This window comes from Oryzias latipes, chromosome 18, assembly GCF_053564925.1.
Source record: "Oryzias latipes strain Hd-rR chromosome 18, Olatipes_Hd-rR_3.1".
In the NCBI taxonomy this organism is placed as follows: Eukaryota; Metazoa; Chordata; class Actinopteri; order Beloniformes; family Adrianichthyidae; genus Oryzias; species Oryzias latipes.
Genome location: NC_136254.1, coordinates 8,325,017 through 8,339,658, shown reverse-complemented (window position 1 = coordinate 8,339,658; position 14,642 = coordinate 8,325,017). Strand labels below are relative to the sequence as shown.

The 14,642-nt window shown below is 48.8% G+C and overlaps 1 protein-coding gene across 1 annotated transcript; it reads left to right on the top strand.

Moving 5' to 3' along the window:
* Positions 1-6,309: 6,309 nt before the first annotated feature.
* LOC144987161 (uncharacterized) lies at positions 6,310-7,351 on the top strand. The gene is made up of 2 exons (XM_078936237.1): positions 6,310-6,377; positions 6,469-7,351. The coding sequence occupies exons 1-2, from the start codon at positions 6,329-6,331 to the stop codon at positions 7,065-7,067; spliced, it is 648 nt and encodes a 215-aa protein (XP_078792363.1). The 5' UTR covers positions 6,310-6,328; the 3' UTR covers positions 7,068-7,351.
* Positions 7,352-14,642: the final 7,291 nt, after the last annotated feature.

The following is a 14,642-nucleotide window of genomic DNA, read 5'->3' as shown; positions in this document are numbered from 1 at the left end:
TCAATCCCTGAATGATAACATCAAAGACCATCTGTGTACGCAACCTGAAACCCACACGTTTGAGGAACTCGTCACCGCTGCCCTGCTCTCGGACACCCGCCTTAAGGAAAGACATCATGAAAAGACTACCCATCCCCGCAAAAGCCCCGTGCGGTCAGCCCAGGGTACAGCACAGCACTCTTCATCTGCACCCATGTCTGAACATTCCAGCAGTTCTCCTGAGGAACCCATGCAGATCGGGCACTCCAAGCTCTCCTCCGAGGAGCGGCAGAGACGTCAGGCGGAAGGTGCGTGCTTTTATTGTGGCAAATCTGGACATCTTGTCAATCAGTACACTGCACGTTTAACTTTGCAGCCCCCCGCTAGATGAGAGGCCGTGGGTGGGTGAAAGAACTCTTGCTTCCAAGAACTTCCTCTATGTTCCTGTCAAGTTATGTCATGCATCTAAGATTGTTGAATCCCGGGCCCTCATTAACTCTGGAGCTGAACAGAGTCTCATCGACCAAAGTCAGCCTGGCTAACTGTTTGCTTTCTGCTGTTCCTTCCTTGGACGTCACCCCGGTTATTACTCCTGAAAAGATTGATCTTTCTAACGTTCCTGAATGTTACCACGACTTACGCACTGTCTTTAGCAAATCCAAAGCCTGTTTGCTTCCATCCCACAGGCCGTACGATTGTACCATCAACTTATTGGAAGGAGCTCCTCTTCCTAAGGGTCGGCTATTTAATCTTTCAGGGCCCGAAAAGGTCGCCATGGAGAGTTACACTCAGGAGGCTCTCTCCTCTGGACACTTTCGGCCCTCGTCTTCCCCCGTTGGCGCCGGTTTCTTCTTTGTCCAGAAAAAAAGATAAATCGCTTAGACCCTGTATTGACTACTGGGAACTTAACCAAATAACTATTAAAGACAAGTGCTCACTCCCTCTCATTAGCTCCGTATTCGACTCCATTCAGGAGGCCTGCATCTTTTCCAAACTCGACTTACGCAACGCTTATCACCTGGTTCGGATTAAGGACGGGGACGAATGAAAAACTGCATTTAATACCCCTTTGGGACATTTTGAATATCTCGTCATGCCCTTTGGCCTTACTAACGCCCCTGCATTGTTTCAGCGACTTGTCAATGACGTTCTCCGCGACTTTATCACCGTTTCGTGTGTGTCTATATAGACAACATTCTCATTTACTCCAAAGACCCCAGTCAACACCCAGCTCATTTTCGTCAGGTTCTGCAAAGGTTATCAGAGAATCAGCTATTTGTCAAGGCCGAAAAATGCCAGTTTCACTCATCCGTCCTCCCCTTTTTACGGTATATTTTCGAGGCGGGCTGTATCCGCCCAGATCCAGCTAAAATCGAAGCGGTTTACCAGTGGGAGCCCCCCACCACACGCAGAAAACTTCAACAATTTCTCGGATTCGCTAACTTTTACCGTATGTTCATTAGGAACTCTAGTAGTATCGCCGCTCCTCTCACCCAGCTCACATCTACCACCAGATCTTTCCAATGGAACTCTATGGCCCAGAATGCTTTTGACACCCTCGAAGGACTCTTTGTTTCTGCTCCCATCTTAATTCAACCAGATCCCACCATACAGTTCGTGGTGGAGGTCGACGCTTCTGATTCTGGTGTTGGGGCTGTCCTTTCCCAGCATGAAGAAAAAACCAGAAAACTTAAACCCTGTGCATTCTTTTCCAAAAAACTCACCCCGAAACTACGACATGGGAAATCGAAAACCACTCACCATCAAACTAGCCTTGGAGGTGTCAGGAGCCGGGGCCAGGGCGGTTCATCTTTTTCTCACTTCCGGGTTTCGGGCTTTTATTTTGTTAACTCATGTTCTGTCTTCTGTTGGTTCTTTAGGTAACTTACCCCGGTCTTCACCGGCACCTGTGTACCCACCTGTTTTCATTTATTGTGTGTGTATATAAGCTCCTGTTTTGGCTTCACTTGTCACCGGATCGTTCTACTTGTTTGACCTCTGTCTTTACGAGCTTAAGAGCCTTCCTTGGATTAAAATATCCTTTTTGATTCGAACTTCTGCCGTCCTGCTTTTGTGTCCGAATTCACACCCTTGACATTACGATCCGGTCATCATGGACGCATCGGACGCAGGAGTTCCACGAACGAGCAGCGACGCACAGGAGAGGGTCATTCTCCAGCAGGAGGAACAGCTAAATTACCTCAGACGAGGTATGCTGGAGATGGCTGGGCGCCAGGAGCAACAGCTGACCATGATCGGTGATCGCATTGAGACATTGGCAAAGCAGCTCCAGCAGCCGCCGTCATCTCATCCGCCACATCACTCTACCTCTGCGCCGACACCGGTGATTCCAGTCCAGACGACGTCACTCGCCCCGGGGGTTCAACTGGCCCGACCAGAGAGGTTTTCCGGCGACTCAGGGGATTGTCGGGCGTTTATCACTCAATGCGAGCTCCATTTCGAGCTGCAGGCAGCCAGTTTCCCTACTGATCGGGCCAAGGTGGCATTTATAATATCACACCTCTCTGACAGAGCCGGAGCATGGGCCACTGCGGAGTGGCAACGTGGAGGAGCGACCTGCGCCTCTCTCTCTGCCTTTCTCGACGCCTTCACCCAGGTTTTTCAACACACGAAACCCGGCAGAGAGGCGGCTCGGGCGCTGATGCGGCTGACACAAGGTAACCGTCGGGTGACGGATTGTGCTATTGAGTTCTGGACTCTCGCTTCAGAGAGCGGGTGGAACCCCGCAGCGCTTACGGACGCTTTTCTAGAGGGATTATCAGAGGAGCTGAAGGACCACTTAGCTCCCTTGGAGCTGCCCTCATCCCTGGAGCCTCTTATCGCCCTGGTGATTCGTATCGACAATCGACTGCAGGATCGTCGGCGGGGGTGCCGGGTGGACGTTTCCCAGTTCAGGGGACACCCTGACGTTTACGTCCAGCCCTCCCCTCATATGTCTTCTGTTACCCCCACAGTGCCTCCTGCAGCCCCGTTGGAGGAACCTATGCAGCTGGGTCGTGGCCGTTTGTCCCCCACTGAGCGTAGACGAAGGATGGCAGCAGGTGAGTGCCTTTAATGTACTTTACTTTACTGTACAGCTTCAGTACATCCAGAATGCTGCTGCTCGAGTCCTGACCAAAACCAGGAAGTATGATCACATTAGTCCTGTGCTCAGGTCTTTGCACTGGCTCCCTGTACCTCAAAGAATAGACTTCAAAGCAGCTCTGCTTGTGTACAAGTCTCTCCATGGCCACGCACCAAAGTACATCTCTGACATGTTAGTGCCATATGAACCATCTCGTACTCTGAGGACCTCAGGGACCGGCCTCCTGTTGATTCCCAGAGTCAGAACTAAACAAGGGGAATCAGCGTTTCAATATTCTGCAGCTAAAATCTGGAACAGCCTCCCTGAAGGCGTAAGACAGGCCTCTTCTGTGTTCATGTTCAAATCTAGACTTAAAACATTTCTGTTTAGCCGTGTATATGACTGAAAGGTCCTATCTGCACCTTTCTTTCCTTCCTTTCTTTTTAAATCTTTTTTTTTCTTCCTTTTCTTTTAAAGTAAATTTTATGTTGATTATTTCTATGATGTATTGTGATTTTAATGCATTTTTCTGTTTTGTGAAGCACCTTGAATTAGTTTGTGTACGAATTGTGCTATACAAATAAACTTGCCTTGCCTTGCCTTGCCTTTACTGTGGTCAGCGGGGTCATTACTGTAAGAACTGCCCAAAAGCTTCCGCTCGTCATTAAAGGTGGGCACACTGACGAGCGGAGGCCAGGTGCCCGTCGATTCTAAATCCACCTCCTGTCTTTTGGAGGGTCACATTGTGTCTAAGGGTGGGGGGTTTCCTGTTCGGGCCTTGTTAGATTCTGGGGCTGAACAGAACCTTATGGATGCTGAGCTAGCCAGACAGGCCGGTCTTAGGACCAAGTCGCTTCCCCGTCCTTGGCGGGTGATCTCCCTCAACGGTGAGGTGGTCGCCACAGTTAACCAGATCACTGAACCTGTTCACCTCATCCTTTCTGGGAACCACCACGAGCATACCAGTTTTTTTCTTTTTGAGTCCCCTCGTAATCCGGTGGTTCTAGGATTTCCCTGGCTTCTGAATCACAACCCAGTCATTGATTGGCCAACCAATCGCGTAGTCAGTTGGAGTACTCATTGTCACAAGGCCTGTTTACGCTCAGCTCGGCATCCAGAGTCTGACTCCGCTGACCCGGTAGGGGAGCCGTCCTCACCTGACCTCTCCAAGGTGCCTCCTGAATATCATGACCTGGGGGAGGTATTTTCCAAATTCCGGGCTCTCTCCTTGCCCCCGCACAGGCCGTATGACTGCTCTATTGAACTGCAGCCGGGTGCCACACTGCCCAAGAACCATCTCTATAGCCTGTCCAAACCTGAGAGGGAGGCAATGGAGGAGTAGGTAACTGACTCTCTTCAGGCGGGCCTTATCAGACCTTCTTCGTCTCCTGTGGGGGCGGGGTTTTTCTTCGTGGGGAAGAAGGATGGAACATTACGCCCATGCATTGACTACCGAGGTTTGAATGCCATTACGGTAAAGAACCATTATCCTCTTCCACTTATGAACTCCGCTTTCGAGACGCTGCAGGAGGCCCGGTGTTTCACCAAATTGGACCTACGGAATGCGTACCATTTGGTTCGCATCAGGGAAGGTGACGAATGGAAGACGGCCTTCAACACGCATTTGGGACATTACGAGTATCTGGTGATGCCTTTTGGACTATCTAATGCTCCAGCTGTATTTCAGGGCATGATAAACGATGTACTCAGGGACTACATTCACCATTTTGTTTTTGTGTACCTTGATGATATTCTTGTTTTCTCCAGGAGTTCCGGCGAACATAGGCGGCATGTTCATCTGGTTCTTCAGCGCCTATTGGAGAACAAGCTTTTCGTCAAGGCAGAAAAATGTGATTTTCACTCCTCCAGTGTGTCTTTTTTGGGTTTTGTGATTGCGGAGGGGGAGGTGCGACCGGACCCAGCTAAGGTCAGCGCGGTGGTTGATTGGCCTGCTCCGGTCAATCGGAAGCAGCTTCAACGATTCCTGGGGTTTGCCAATTACCTACGCCGTTTTATTAGGGGTTATAGTTCGGTCGCGGCCCCCCTTACGGGTTTGACCTCCACCTCCTCTCCTTTTGTTTGGACAGAGACTGCAGAGGCAGCTTTCCGGCGGCTCAAACACCTTTTTACCACCGCCCCAGTTCTCATCCAACCGGACCCCTCCGCCCAGTTTATTGTGGAGGTTGATGCCTCGGACGTCGGGGTTGGAGCTGTGCTGTCCCAGCAGCAGGGTGCTGACAACAAGCTTCATCCTTGCGCTTTTTTTTCCCGCCGGCTTACTCCGGCGGAGATGAAATACGACGTGGGGGATAAGGAGCTTTTAGCTATTAAGCTGGCGTTGGAGGAGTGGCGGCACTGGTTAGAGGGGGCGGGACAGCCTTTTGTGGTCTGGACGGACCACAAAAATCTGTCTTATATCCGGAACGCAAAACGGCTTAACCCGAGGCAGGCACGGTGGTCACTTTTTTTCACTCGGTTTGATTTTGTGGTGTCGTACCGCCCTGGCTCCAAGAACATTAAACCAGATGCTCTCTCCCGACAACTGGAACCGGCTATGGAGGATTCCCTTCCTCAGACTGTAATTCCTGCCTCCTGTGTTCTGGGTACCCTCTCCTGGCAGCTGGAGAGGGAGATCAAGACTGCACAGGCCCGGGAGCCAGACCCTGGTGGGGGCCCCCCTAACAGACTCTATGTTCCCAGGGCCGTAAGGAGCTAGGTCCTCCAGTGGGCGCACGCTACTCGGCTTACCTGTCATCCCGGGGTACACAGGACGATCGCCTTCCTGCGTTGCTGTTTCTGGTGGCCCAGTTTGGCGAGGGATGCCCGGGAGTTCGTTTCTGCCTGCACGATCTGCGCCCAAAACAAGGTCAACAATCGACCCCCAGCGGGCCTGCTGCATCCCTTACCTGTTCCGAGCCGCCCTTGGTCCCACATAGCTCTAGACTTTGTGACCGGCCTGCCCTCATCTGCTGGCAGAACTGAGATCCTGACTGTTGTGGACCGATTTTCTAAGGCAGCTCACTTCATGCCCCTGAAGAAGCTGCCTTCGGCCTCAGAGACCGCCAGACTCATTGTGGAACACGTGTTCAGACTGCATGGGATCCCGGTTGATATAGTTTCTGACCGTGGACCACAGTTCGTCTCACAAGTGTGGAAGACTTTCTGTGCAGCTTTTGGTCCCACAGTCAGTCGCTCTTCGGGTTTTCACCCACAGTCAAATGGGCAGGCCGAGAGAACCAATCAAGACCTGGAGGTGGCCCTCCGATGCATCTGTTCCCGGCACCAGACCTCTTGGAGCACCCTTCTGCCCTGGGTTGAGTATGCCCACAACTCAATGACGTCATCTGCCTCGGGAATGTCCCCATTTGAGGGTTCTCTAGGCTACCAACCCCCATTGTTTCCAGAGCAGGAGAAGGAGGTGGCGGTGCCGTCGGTACAACACCTCTACCGCCGCTGCAGACGGATCTGGAGGGAGGCTCGCGCTGCTCTTCTTCGCTCGTCCGCAGCTAACAAAAGACTGGCTGATCGGCATCGGTTACCGGCGCCTACCTACGTGCCAGGTCAGTTAGTACTCCTGTCCACTGCCAACATCAAGCTGCGGACAGAGTCTAGAAAGCTGTCTCCACGATTCATCGGACCGTTCGAGGTGGAGAAGGTCGTCAACCCTGTGGCGATCCGACTACGCCTTCCTCGGTCCATGCGCATCCATCCAGTTTTTCATGTTTCCCAACTCAAACCCCATGTTACTAGTCCTCTCCAGCCCCCTCCATCTCAACCTCCGCCACCTCGCATCATCGACGGTCTGCCTGCATGGACGATCAAACGTATCATGGACGTCAGACGTCGGGGCCGGGGTCTGCAGTACTTGGTTGACTGGAAAGGTTACGGTCCTGAGGAGAGGTCCTGGGAACCCACATCGAGGATGTTGGACAAAGGCATGCTCAGGGAGTACCACAGGCGTCACCCTGACAAGCCCGGTGGTGCGCCCAGAGGCACCCCTTGAGGATGGGGTACTGTCAGGAGCCGGGGCCAGGGCGGTTCATCTTTTTCTCACTTCCGGGTTTCGGGCTTTTATTTTGTTAACTCATGTTCTGTCTTCTGTTGGTTCTTTAGGTAACTTACCCCGGTCTTCACCGGCACCTGTGTACCCACCTGTTTTCATTTATTGTGTGTGTATATAAGCTCCTGTTTTGGCTTCACTTGTCACCGGATCGTTCTACTTGTTTGACCTCTGTCTTTACGAGCTTAAGAGCCTTCCTTGGATTAAAATATCCTTTTTGATTCGAACTTCTGCCGTCCTGCTTTTGTGTCCGAATTCACACCCTTGACAGGAGGAGTGGCGGCACTGGCTGGAGGGAGCGGCTCAACCATTCATAGTCAGGACTGATCACAAGAACCTTGCTTATCTCCGTACCGCTAAAAGACTGAACTCCCGTCAAGCCCGTTGCTGTTTGTTTTTTGATCGATTCAATTTCTCCATCACTTACAGACCAGGCAGCCGCAACATAAAACCAGACGCCCTTTCCCGCAAATATTGTATACACAAAGCAAACTTTATAGTGGGTGTGGGCTTCATAAGGCAAAGTATTTTAATTTGTTTGTGGATTTGGTTTTCTTGCATGACATTTTAAGCTGCACGGTGGTGTAGTGATTAGCACTTTCACCCCACAGTTAGAGGACCTTGATTCAAATCCCCAATAGAACCTTTCCGTCATGAAATGCCTCCTTTTATCGTTTTATGTTTTGATTAGTCTGGCAGGCTGGGAGTTTTCCTGGATTCCTTCCCCTCCTCTGAGGTCTCCTGTGAGAGTCACAGCCACAGTCTATTTCTCATTAAGGTCTGATAAAAGGTGAGGCTGTCTTGTGTTCAGTGTCTTGGAATCCACTGGTTCCGGTTATTCTGGTTATTAAAACCTTTGTTAGAGGACCTCTTGTCATGTCCTTCCTGCTCTTGGGTTTCATCTTTGGCCAAACCGTCACACTTTCTGTGCAGAGTTTGCGTGTAGCTCCGGCTAAAGTCACCATGGCCTCATTTTGGGACCATTTTTGTCCCAAAGCTCTCAGAAGTGTTTCCACTGGTGGAAACTTTACACTGTACTTCACAAAACTTTACCACAGGAATAGAGGTTAAACAGAGACCCTACTCTGTGCTGAGAGATGGACCCTGATAAAGGTGTAAAAAGATGACAGGGGATTTACCAAAGCCACAACTTATGTGTTGTTCTGTGATGCAGAGATGCTGATGCATGTGACTGCAGTGCATCATGAGATATCCGTCAACACTGTATGGTAACTTTATCTTTTCATTCAACATGAGCAATATGCAGCAAACTGTAGCTGCTTATCGTCTCAGGATGACATCTGCCTTCAGACGCATCTTGCTTTAAATGACAGGCAAAAGAGATTAACTTTCACGTTTGACTGATTAATTGTCTGTTAAAAAACAAAACAAAAAAGAAAGGACGGGACCCTGCCGTGCTAGTTTTATTTTTTTCTGACATTAGTTTCACATGCAAAAAGGTGCACTCAAGTAGCTCTATAAGGTGAAGCCACTGACAACAGAATCATAAAGAGATGTTTCTAGAGGGAAAATATTAAACACCAATTCATTATCTCTGTGAACCCGGTTAACTAGAGTCTATGAACCACAATGTTTGCTATTTCACCCTTTATAAATGTAAAGTACTTCAGAATGTTTTATAAAAAATTGTCACTGAACTAATCACAGTTGGCTGCTAAATCCTTCAAACTAGAAACAACACTGTGCTCTAAAAGGTCAAGCCAGAAAAGAAAATGTCAAACACGTTTTTCTCTGAGCTGCACCGTGTTGTGGTTAGGACTCTCACCTCACAGTGAGAAAGCCTTCCTTCCAATCTAGCTTCCTTCCATCATTAAGAATCATGCATCTTAAATTAATTGGTGACTCTAAATGGTTATTTATGTAAGAATTTGTGTTGTTGCTGGAGTGGCCAACTGTCCAAGTCGTACCCTGCTTTGCTGGGTATGCGCTGTGAACCTAAGCAGGAATTAGCAGGCCTAGAATATAGATAGGCAGATTGTTTTACTCTATAAGACTTTTTCTATGCCCTCATCAACCCTTCTTTCATTTAAACCTTGTGCTATCCTAGGCACTTTAACATTGGGAGTTGGGTCATCTAGACCCACTAGACAGTGCTCTGAACCTTTTTTCTTCAATAATTTGTGATCTTCACTGTTGTCCATGGATTACATGAAATCTTTCCACCTTTATCCACCTTTGTCATGGTAGGGAGAACATGTCAATGTAAGGGTGGGGTCATCTAAGATAGCACAAGGGTTAATGGTGGGTAATTACCAATAAATTAATCCAACCATTCTGCTACCTGGTTATTTCTGTGAGCCTGAACAAGGAAAAGTCAGACTTGGCATTGTGTATGGCAGGGGTGCTTATTGCATTAATCGCAATTGACCGTCAGATCGTGAAGGGCATGTAGGTAGATTGCAGGCCATCAAAAATAAATAAACAACGGCACCTGCTACCAGGTCCACAGTTCTGGCCCGGGGGATCTGAGCCCAGTCGGGCAGCAGTGTCTTCTAGGAGCATGTACTCCTCGAAGCTTGCTTAACCTACAATGTGGAATATACCACTGACCAAGTGGACCACACATTTCTGAAATTTTCCCATGTCACTAATGTCACCATGGGTTCTTATTGCTTAACATGTGGATGTCACTGAGCCACAATCTAAAGGTCCTTGGTGCAGAAGCCCCATCCTTTTTTCATAATACCTGAAACAACCTTAGTTGTGAATTGGTGCGTTCTCCAATTCAAAAATTCCTCCAATTTTTGAAGTGCTAGAATCATCTGATCAGCTGACCATACAGACTGTGAGCTAGAGGGTGGCATCCAGAAAGGAAGATACCAGCAGGGACATCTTTGAACTTTGTATATGTTAGCTATGTGACCATCCATTGTCAGTTCCTGTTACACCAGAAGAAGCAAACAACTGTCTGTGACACAATTCTCTTATCGCACCTGAGGTTTGTAAGCAGAGTGCAGCTGTGGTAAATCGTTGTGTCCTCACTGACCAACAGCTACATTTCCTGTTTGTGCAGAGTGAGGCGGGGGCCGCTGCATGCTCCCCAGTTCTAGCAGGAGTCAAAGCTGAAATGGAAAATCAAAAGTCAAGTGTGTGGTGTGATGACTGATTTAGGTCGCATGGCTGTGAAACAGGAAGCATTGAAGACTCTGATGAGCCCCTTGAAGACCTTTGTTAGATGAAAAAAATAAAACTTTAACATTTCAAAAATGTTTTCAAAGGTGTATTAATTATTTTAAATACACTAATGGATATAAATAAAATACAGAGTTCTCTTGTTATTTGCAATTCATCTTTTACAGTTTCAATGTTTTGCAGATTTTTTTCATTGTAATTTTCATGTGTTTTTTTAAACAACACATTGTGTTCTGTGTCCTTAGTGGCTGTTAACAATGTCAATCAATCTCCTCCGTGTTGTGTATCCTGTACACAATATGTTTAGTTTGTCACATTTACATAAATCTTTGATCGGAAGCAGATCTTTGCTTTTATTCTATATTTCTAGACTTTTTGTTTATGAGGGCTTGAACTTTGAGAGATTAAATAAATAAAGAAGTGTATAAATTGTACAGTGAGGAGTCTTGCAGCCTTAAAACATCTATAATCCTACATTTCCTTTATTGCAGGTTATTTAAAGAACTTATGTTTGGCAATAAACAATGGAACAGTGTACACCATCAAATTCACCTGATTTGGTCGAGAAAACTTCTAACTCCTCATGTAAAAGTTCTAAAACTCAAAGGGAAATGTTTCAAAGATAAATGATTCATCTCTACTTTAACAAAACCTAATTGTATAACACATTTTAGCTGTATATATATATATATATATATATATATATATATATATATATATATATATATAGTAAACAGTGGTGGTTCTACACTAACTTATTCCCTGGGCGAGTTACCCCACAGCCCCCCCCCCCCCCCCCCCCCGCACACATACAAAATTTGACAACATCCTGTTGTGTTCCCTATCTTCTATTTAGCCATTTTACACAAAAAAATGCATGAATTTTCTAGACTCGTATTACAGGGGGGTCAAACTCAGTCACACAGGGGGCCTAAGTTAAAAACACGCTTAAGGTTTTGGGCCGAAGAAGATAAAAATTTACTGAACACACTAAAGCTAAACTTTTAAACCTTTTAAACTGAACTTTTTTTAACATAATAATGAATAAAAACAGGAACACAAGTTAACTTAAACCCTAAATAACTTGTGATATTTTGCTCTCCATAGAAATATATTCTGTCAAAATTATACAAATATGAACATGCTGCAGAACAAAACAAAGAAAGCCTGGAAATATTAATAAGAAATTACAAATCAAATATTTCCGTTTTTTTTTGCTATTTTATCATTTTTTAGAGCATTTTTTTTAGAGCTGGACTCCTGCTTCATTTTTAGCAATAATTTCTTAATGTGTGACGTCCTGTGTGAGTCTTTGTGAAACATATCAGAGGGATTAGATCTAAAAAAACTTATTGTGATTAATATTTTTATGTCTTATAAAACATTAAAGAATAAATCATAGAATTCATCAGTGGGATAACTCCAAAAATATTTGGCATTTCCCTAAATTTGTGCAACACCAACAGCAGAAATCTTCCAAAAAAACTCAATTCTTAAAAAATGGTCAGCGACGCTTTCTGGCTCCTCTCTCTCTGTGTGGGGTGGGTGGTGCTGGGCCTGGGGTGTCGGCGCCTCCGGGGGTGGGGCCCCTGGGCTGGGTGGGCCTGGCCCCCTTGCTGGGGGGGGGGGGCAGCTGTCTGACCACCGGGGGACAGTCTACCAGCTGTCCCCAACTTACCCACTTCCTCATATAACCTCATATTAGGGTAAGGGGGTGGGGGGCTTAGCCTGCGATGGGCCTTGGGGGGGAGGGGTTACTAGGCAGTGGCCCCCCTCCTATGGTTGCCGTATGGAGTGGGCCCCCCCTCTTTCGGTTTTATTTGCACCTTAGACATGTAGGGTCCTTGGTAGGGGGGGTGCTTGGACATCGCTGCCAGCAAGCAGCAGATACCCGCCAATTTTAACTGCACCTTAGACATTTAGGGCCCCTTGGTGGGGGGGGTGAGGGGGCGTCACTGTGAGTAATCAGGAGATGTCCCCTGAGTGCCCTACCCGCCAATTTTAACTGCACCCCCCTTAGTACACACACCCCTCCCCCTTCAATATATACATCCCAACATAAACACACACACATGCACACACACACCCTCTCATACACGCACACAAATTTTGCAAGGAAGGTGGGACCTAGGACCATCTGTCCCCTACCTCTTCCCTGGTGGGGGGTACGGGCCCCTTTGCAACGGCGGCCGTGTCCCCGGGGTGCCGGCTTCCTGGGCCCGGCGGTGCTCTCTCCGCGCGGTGGGGGGGTTCACATTACATCTGAGCCGGGGGTGTTCGTGTCCCTGGGGGGTGGGTTCTGGTCCTTGCTCCTGAGCGCTGGGCCCCGCCAAATTTCCAACTGTGGCCGAGCCTGGTCGGGCCATATTTACAACACCCCTTGTGGGCGCTCTTTTTTCCCCGGGGTTCCCCCCTCCTGGGCGGGGGTGGCGGGCCCCTGCCTTGCTCCTCCCTGGACCAACCGTGGGCCGGGCGGATGGCTGCCTGGAGTGCGGAGCGGGTCTCCCTTGGGGGGTCCTGGCTCGTACCTGGGGTTGGGGCGGGGGGATGCCCGGAACTCCTGGGTGGTGGTGGGGTGCTCGTCTGGGGCTGTGGGCGTCCTTCTCCGGTGGGGCCCTGCGTTGGGCTCTCCCGGCGCGGCGGGGGGGCTGCTCTCCTGGTTGGGCTGGGGCGGCGCTCTCTTTCCCTCCGCGCCTCCCTGCTCTCTGGCTCTGAGGGCCTCGCGGCGGTCCTGCTGGCCCTGGCCTGGGTGGCGGGCTTGGTCGCCCGGGCGGCGGTTGTTCCCTGCCGTTGTCCCGCTGCTGCTGCGGTGGGGGTCTTGGGGTGGGGATGGCTGGGCACTCTCCCTCCTTCTTTCCACGTTCCACCATCCATTTTAGAAGAACATAAACACTCACCTGAGCACAGGTGTTAGCTCACCTTTGCACTAACAGTTTGCATGATTGAATGACTAAAATATTTCACACTAGTTGGTTTTAAGGCATAAGTATGCGTGTGAACACTATCTGTTTTGTGTACATGTCGACAGGTGGACATTTTTGCAGCTAGCAGGTGTGTTTATAACATTTGAGTGTGTGTGTGGACAGGCCCCGCCCTTTTTGTACTACATTTGAACGCTACCATAATGATAAACAACCAGTAAACCTGTCTGCTCTATGCTGCTTCATGGTCTTACCCCCCCTCTCACTATCACCTCCCCCCCCTCTAACGTCCCTCTCTTCTTCCCTTCTTTCCTTTTCCGTCCGGTCCAACACCCAAAATTTTCAAACATGGTTGAAATTAATAAAGTTTGGCCTCAATTACAAAAGGGGTTTATTCAGACATACCTTTGGTTTGTCTGAAGATTAACAACCCCTCTTGGTAAAGTAAAATATGTCCAACACAAGAGGCCCTCAGCTCTCATCTGCCTGCCCAGCTGTTGGACAGGACAAGTAAAAAAAAATAAATAAATAAATGGTCAGCGCCTACAACCCCTGTTACGGTTTTTTTGCCCTTGTGGTTTGTTTCCTTTTCGTTCTGGCATGTTTTGAGCTTAACTTCCTGTCTTATTTTGCAGGGTTTCCTGTTTCTTTTTTGTTGTGAGTTTTACTTTGGTTCCCCATCCTTCCTGATTGTGTTCACCTGTGTCTCGGTTGTCTGTATGTATTTAAGTCTTGTCATTCCCTTCCTCCTGGGCTGGTCCATAGTATTGTAACGATCCGGCCGTACCGTCAGTTTAGTAGGGAAGCAAAAGCCAGACTGCTATTTAGATGGCTTCATTGGAGAGCTGTCCATGCCCCATACACCGCACGACCCCGGACAGTCTCAAGCAGAATAAACAGGAGGAGAGACAATGTTCCCTTTTGCGCATCTAGCCCGTTTATTCCAAGCACTCCCAAACAGCATAGAGGTCACTTCAGTACACAACCCTCTGACTCAAGGTTTCACCCTAAAGCTCCCCACTTCCCATGAGCCTTTGGGGCTGAAGGCAGCGCTAACCCCCGGGTCGCTACACTGCCCCCACCGAAGAGGGTTAGTGTCCCCACAACCCTCACATAACTGCATAACTGAATAACACAACACAATTAGCAAAACACAGGAACACACTGGCTGGAGACTCCTTCGCACAATCCTGGGTTTCGACCGCCACCGTGTACAGTCCTCTTAACTGGCTGGGTTAGCACATCTGCAACTGACACAGTTCCATGCCAGTATGTGCCCAGCCAGGAGAACCAGTCCCCGCCTCTGTGAAAGCACCGCCATCAGGGTGCACGTCACCATGGGGGAGTAGACTCTCTCCAAGTGAAGAGCTGCACACCAGCAGCAGAAGATCCCCAGGCATCCCAGGCGATCGCCGTCGTCACTACGGCGGCGAGACGCCAGCTG

Coding starts and splice junctions, on each gene's coding strand:
- LOC144987161 (XM_078936237.1), top strand. CDS start 6,329: ATGCATCTGTTCCCGGCACCAGACCTCTTGGAGCACCCTTCTGCCCTG. Junction 6,378..6,468: donor GGAGCACCCTTCTGCCCTGG/GTTGAGTATGCC, acceptor CATTGTTTCCAG/AGCAGGAGAAGGAGGTGGCG.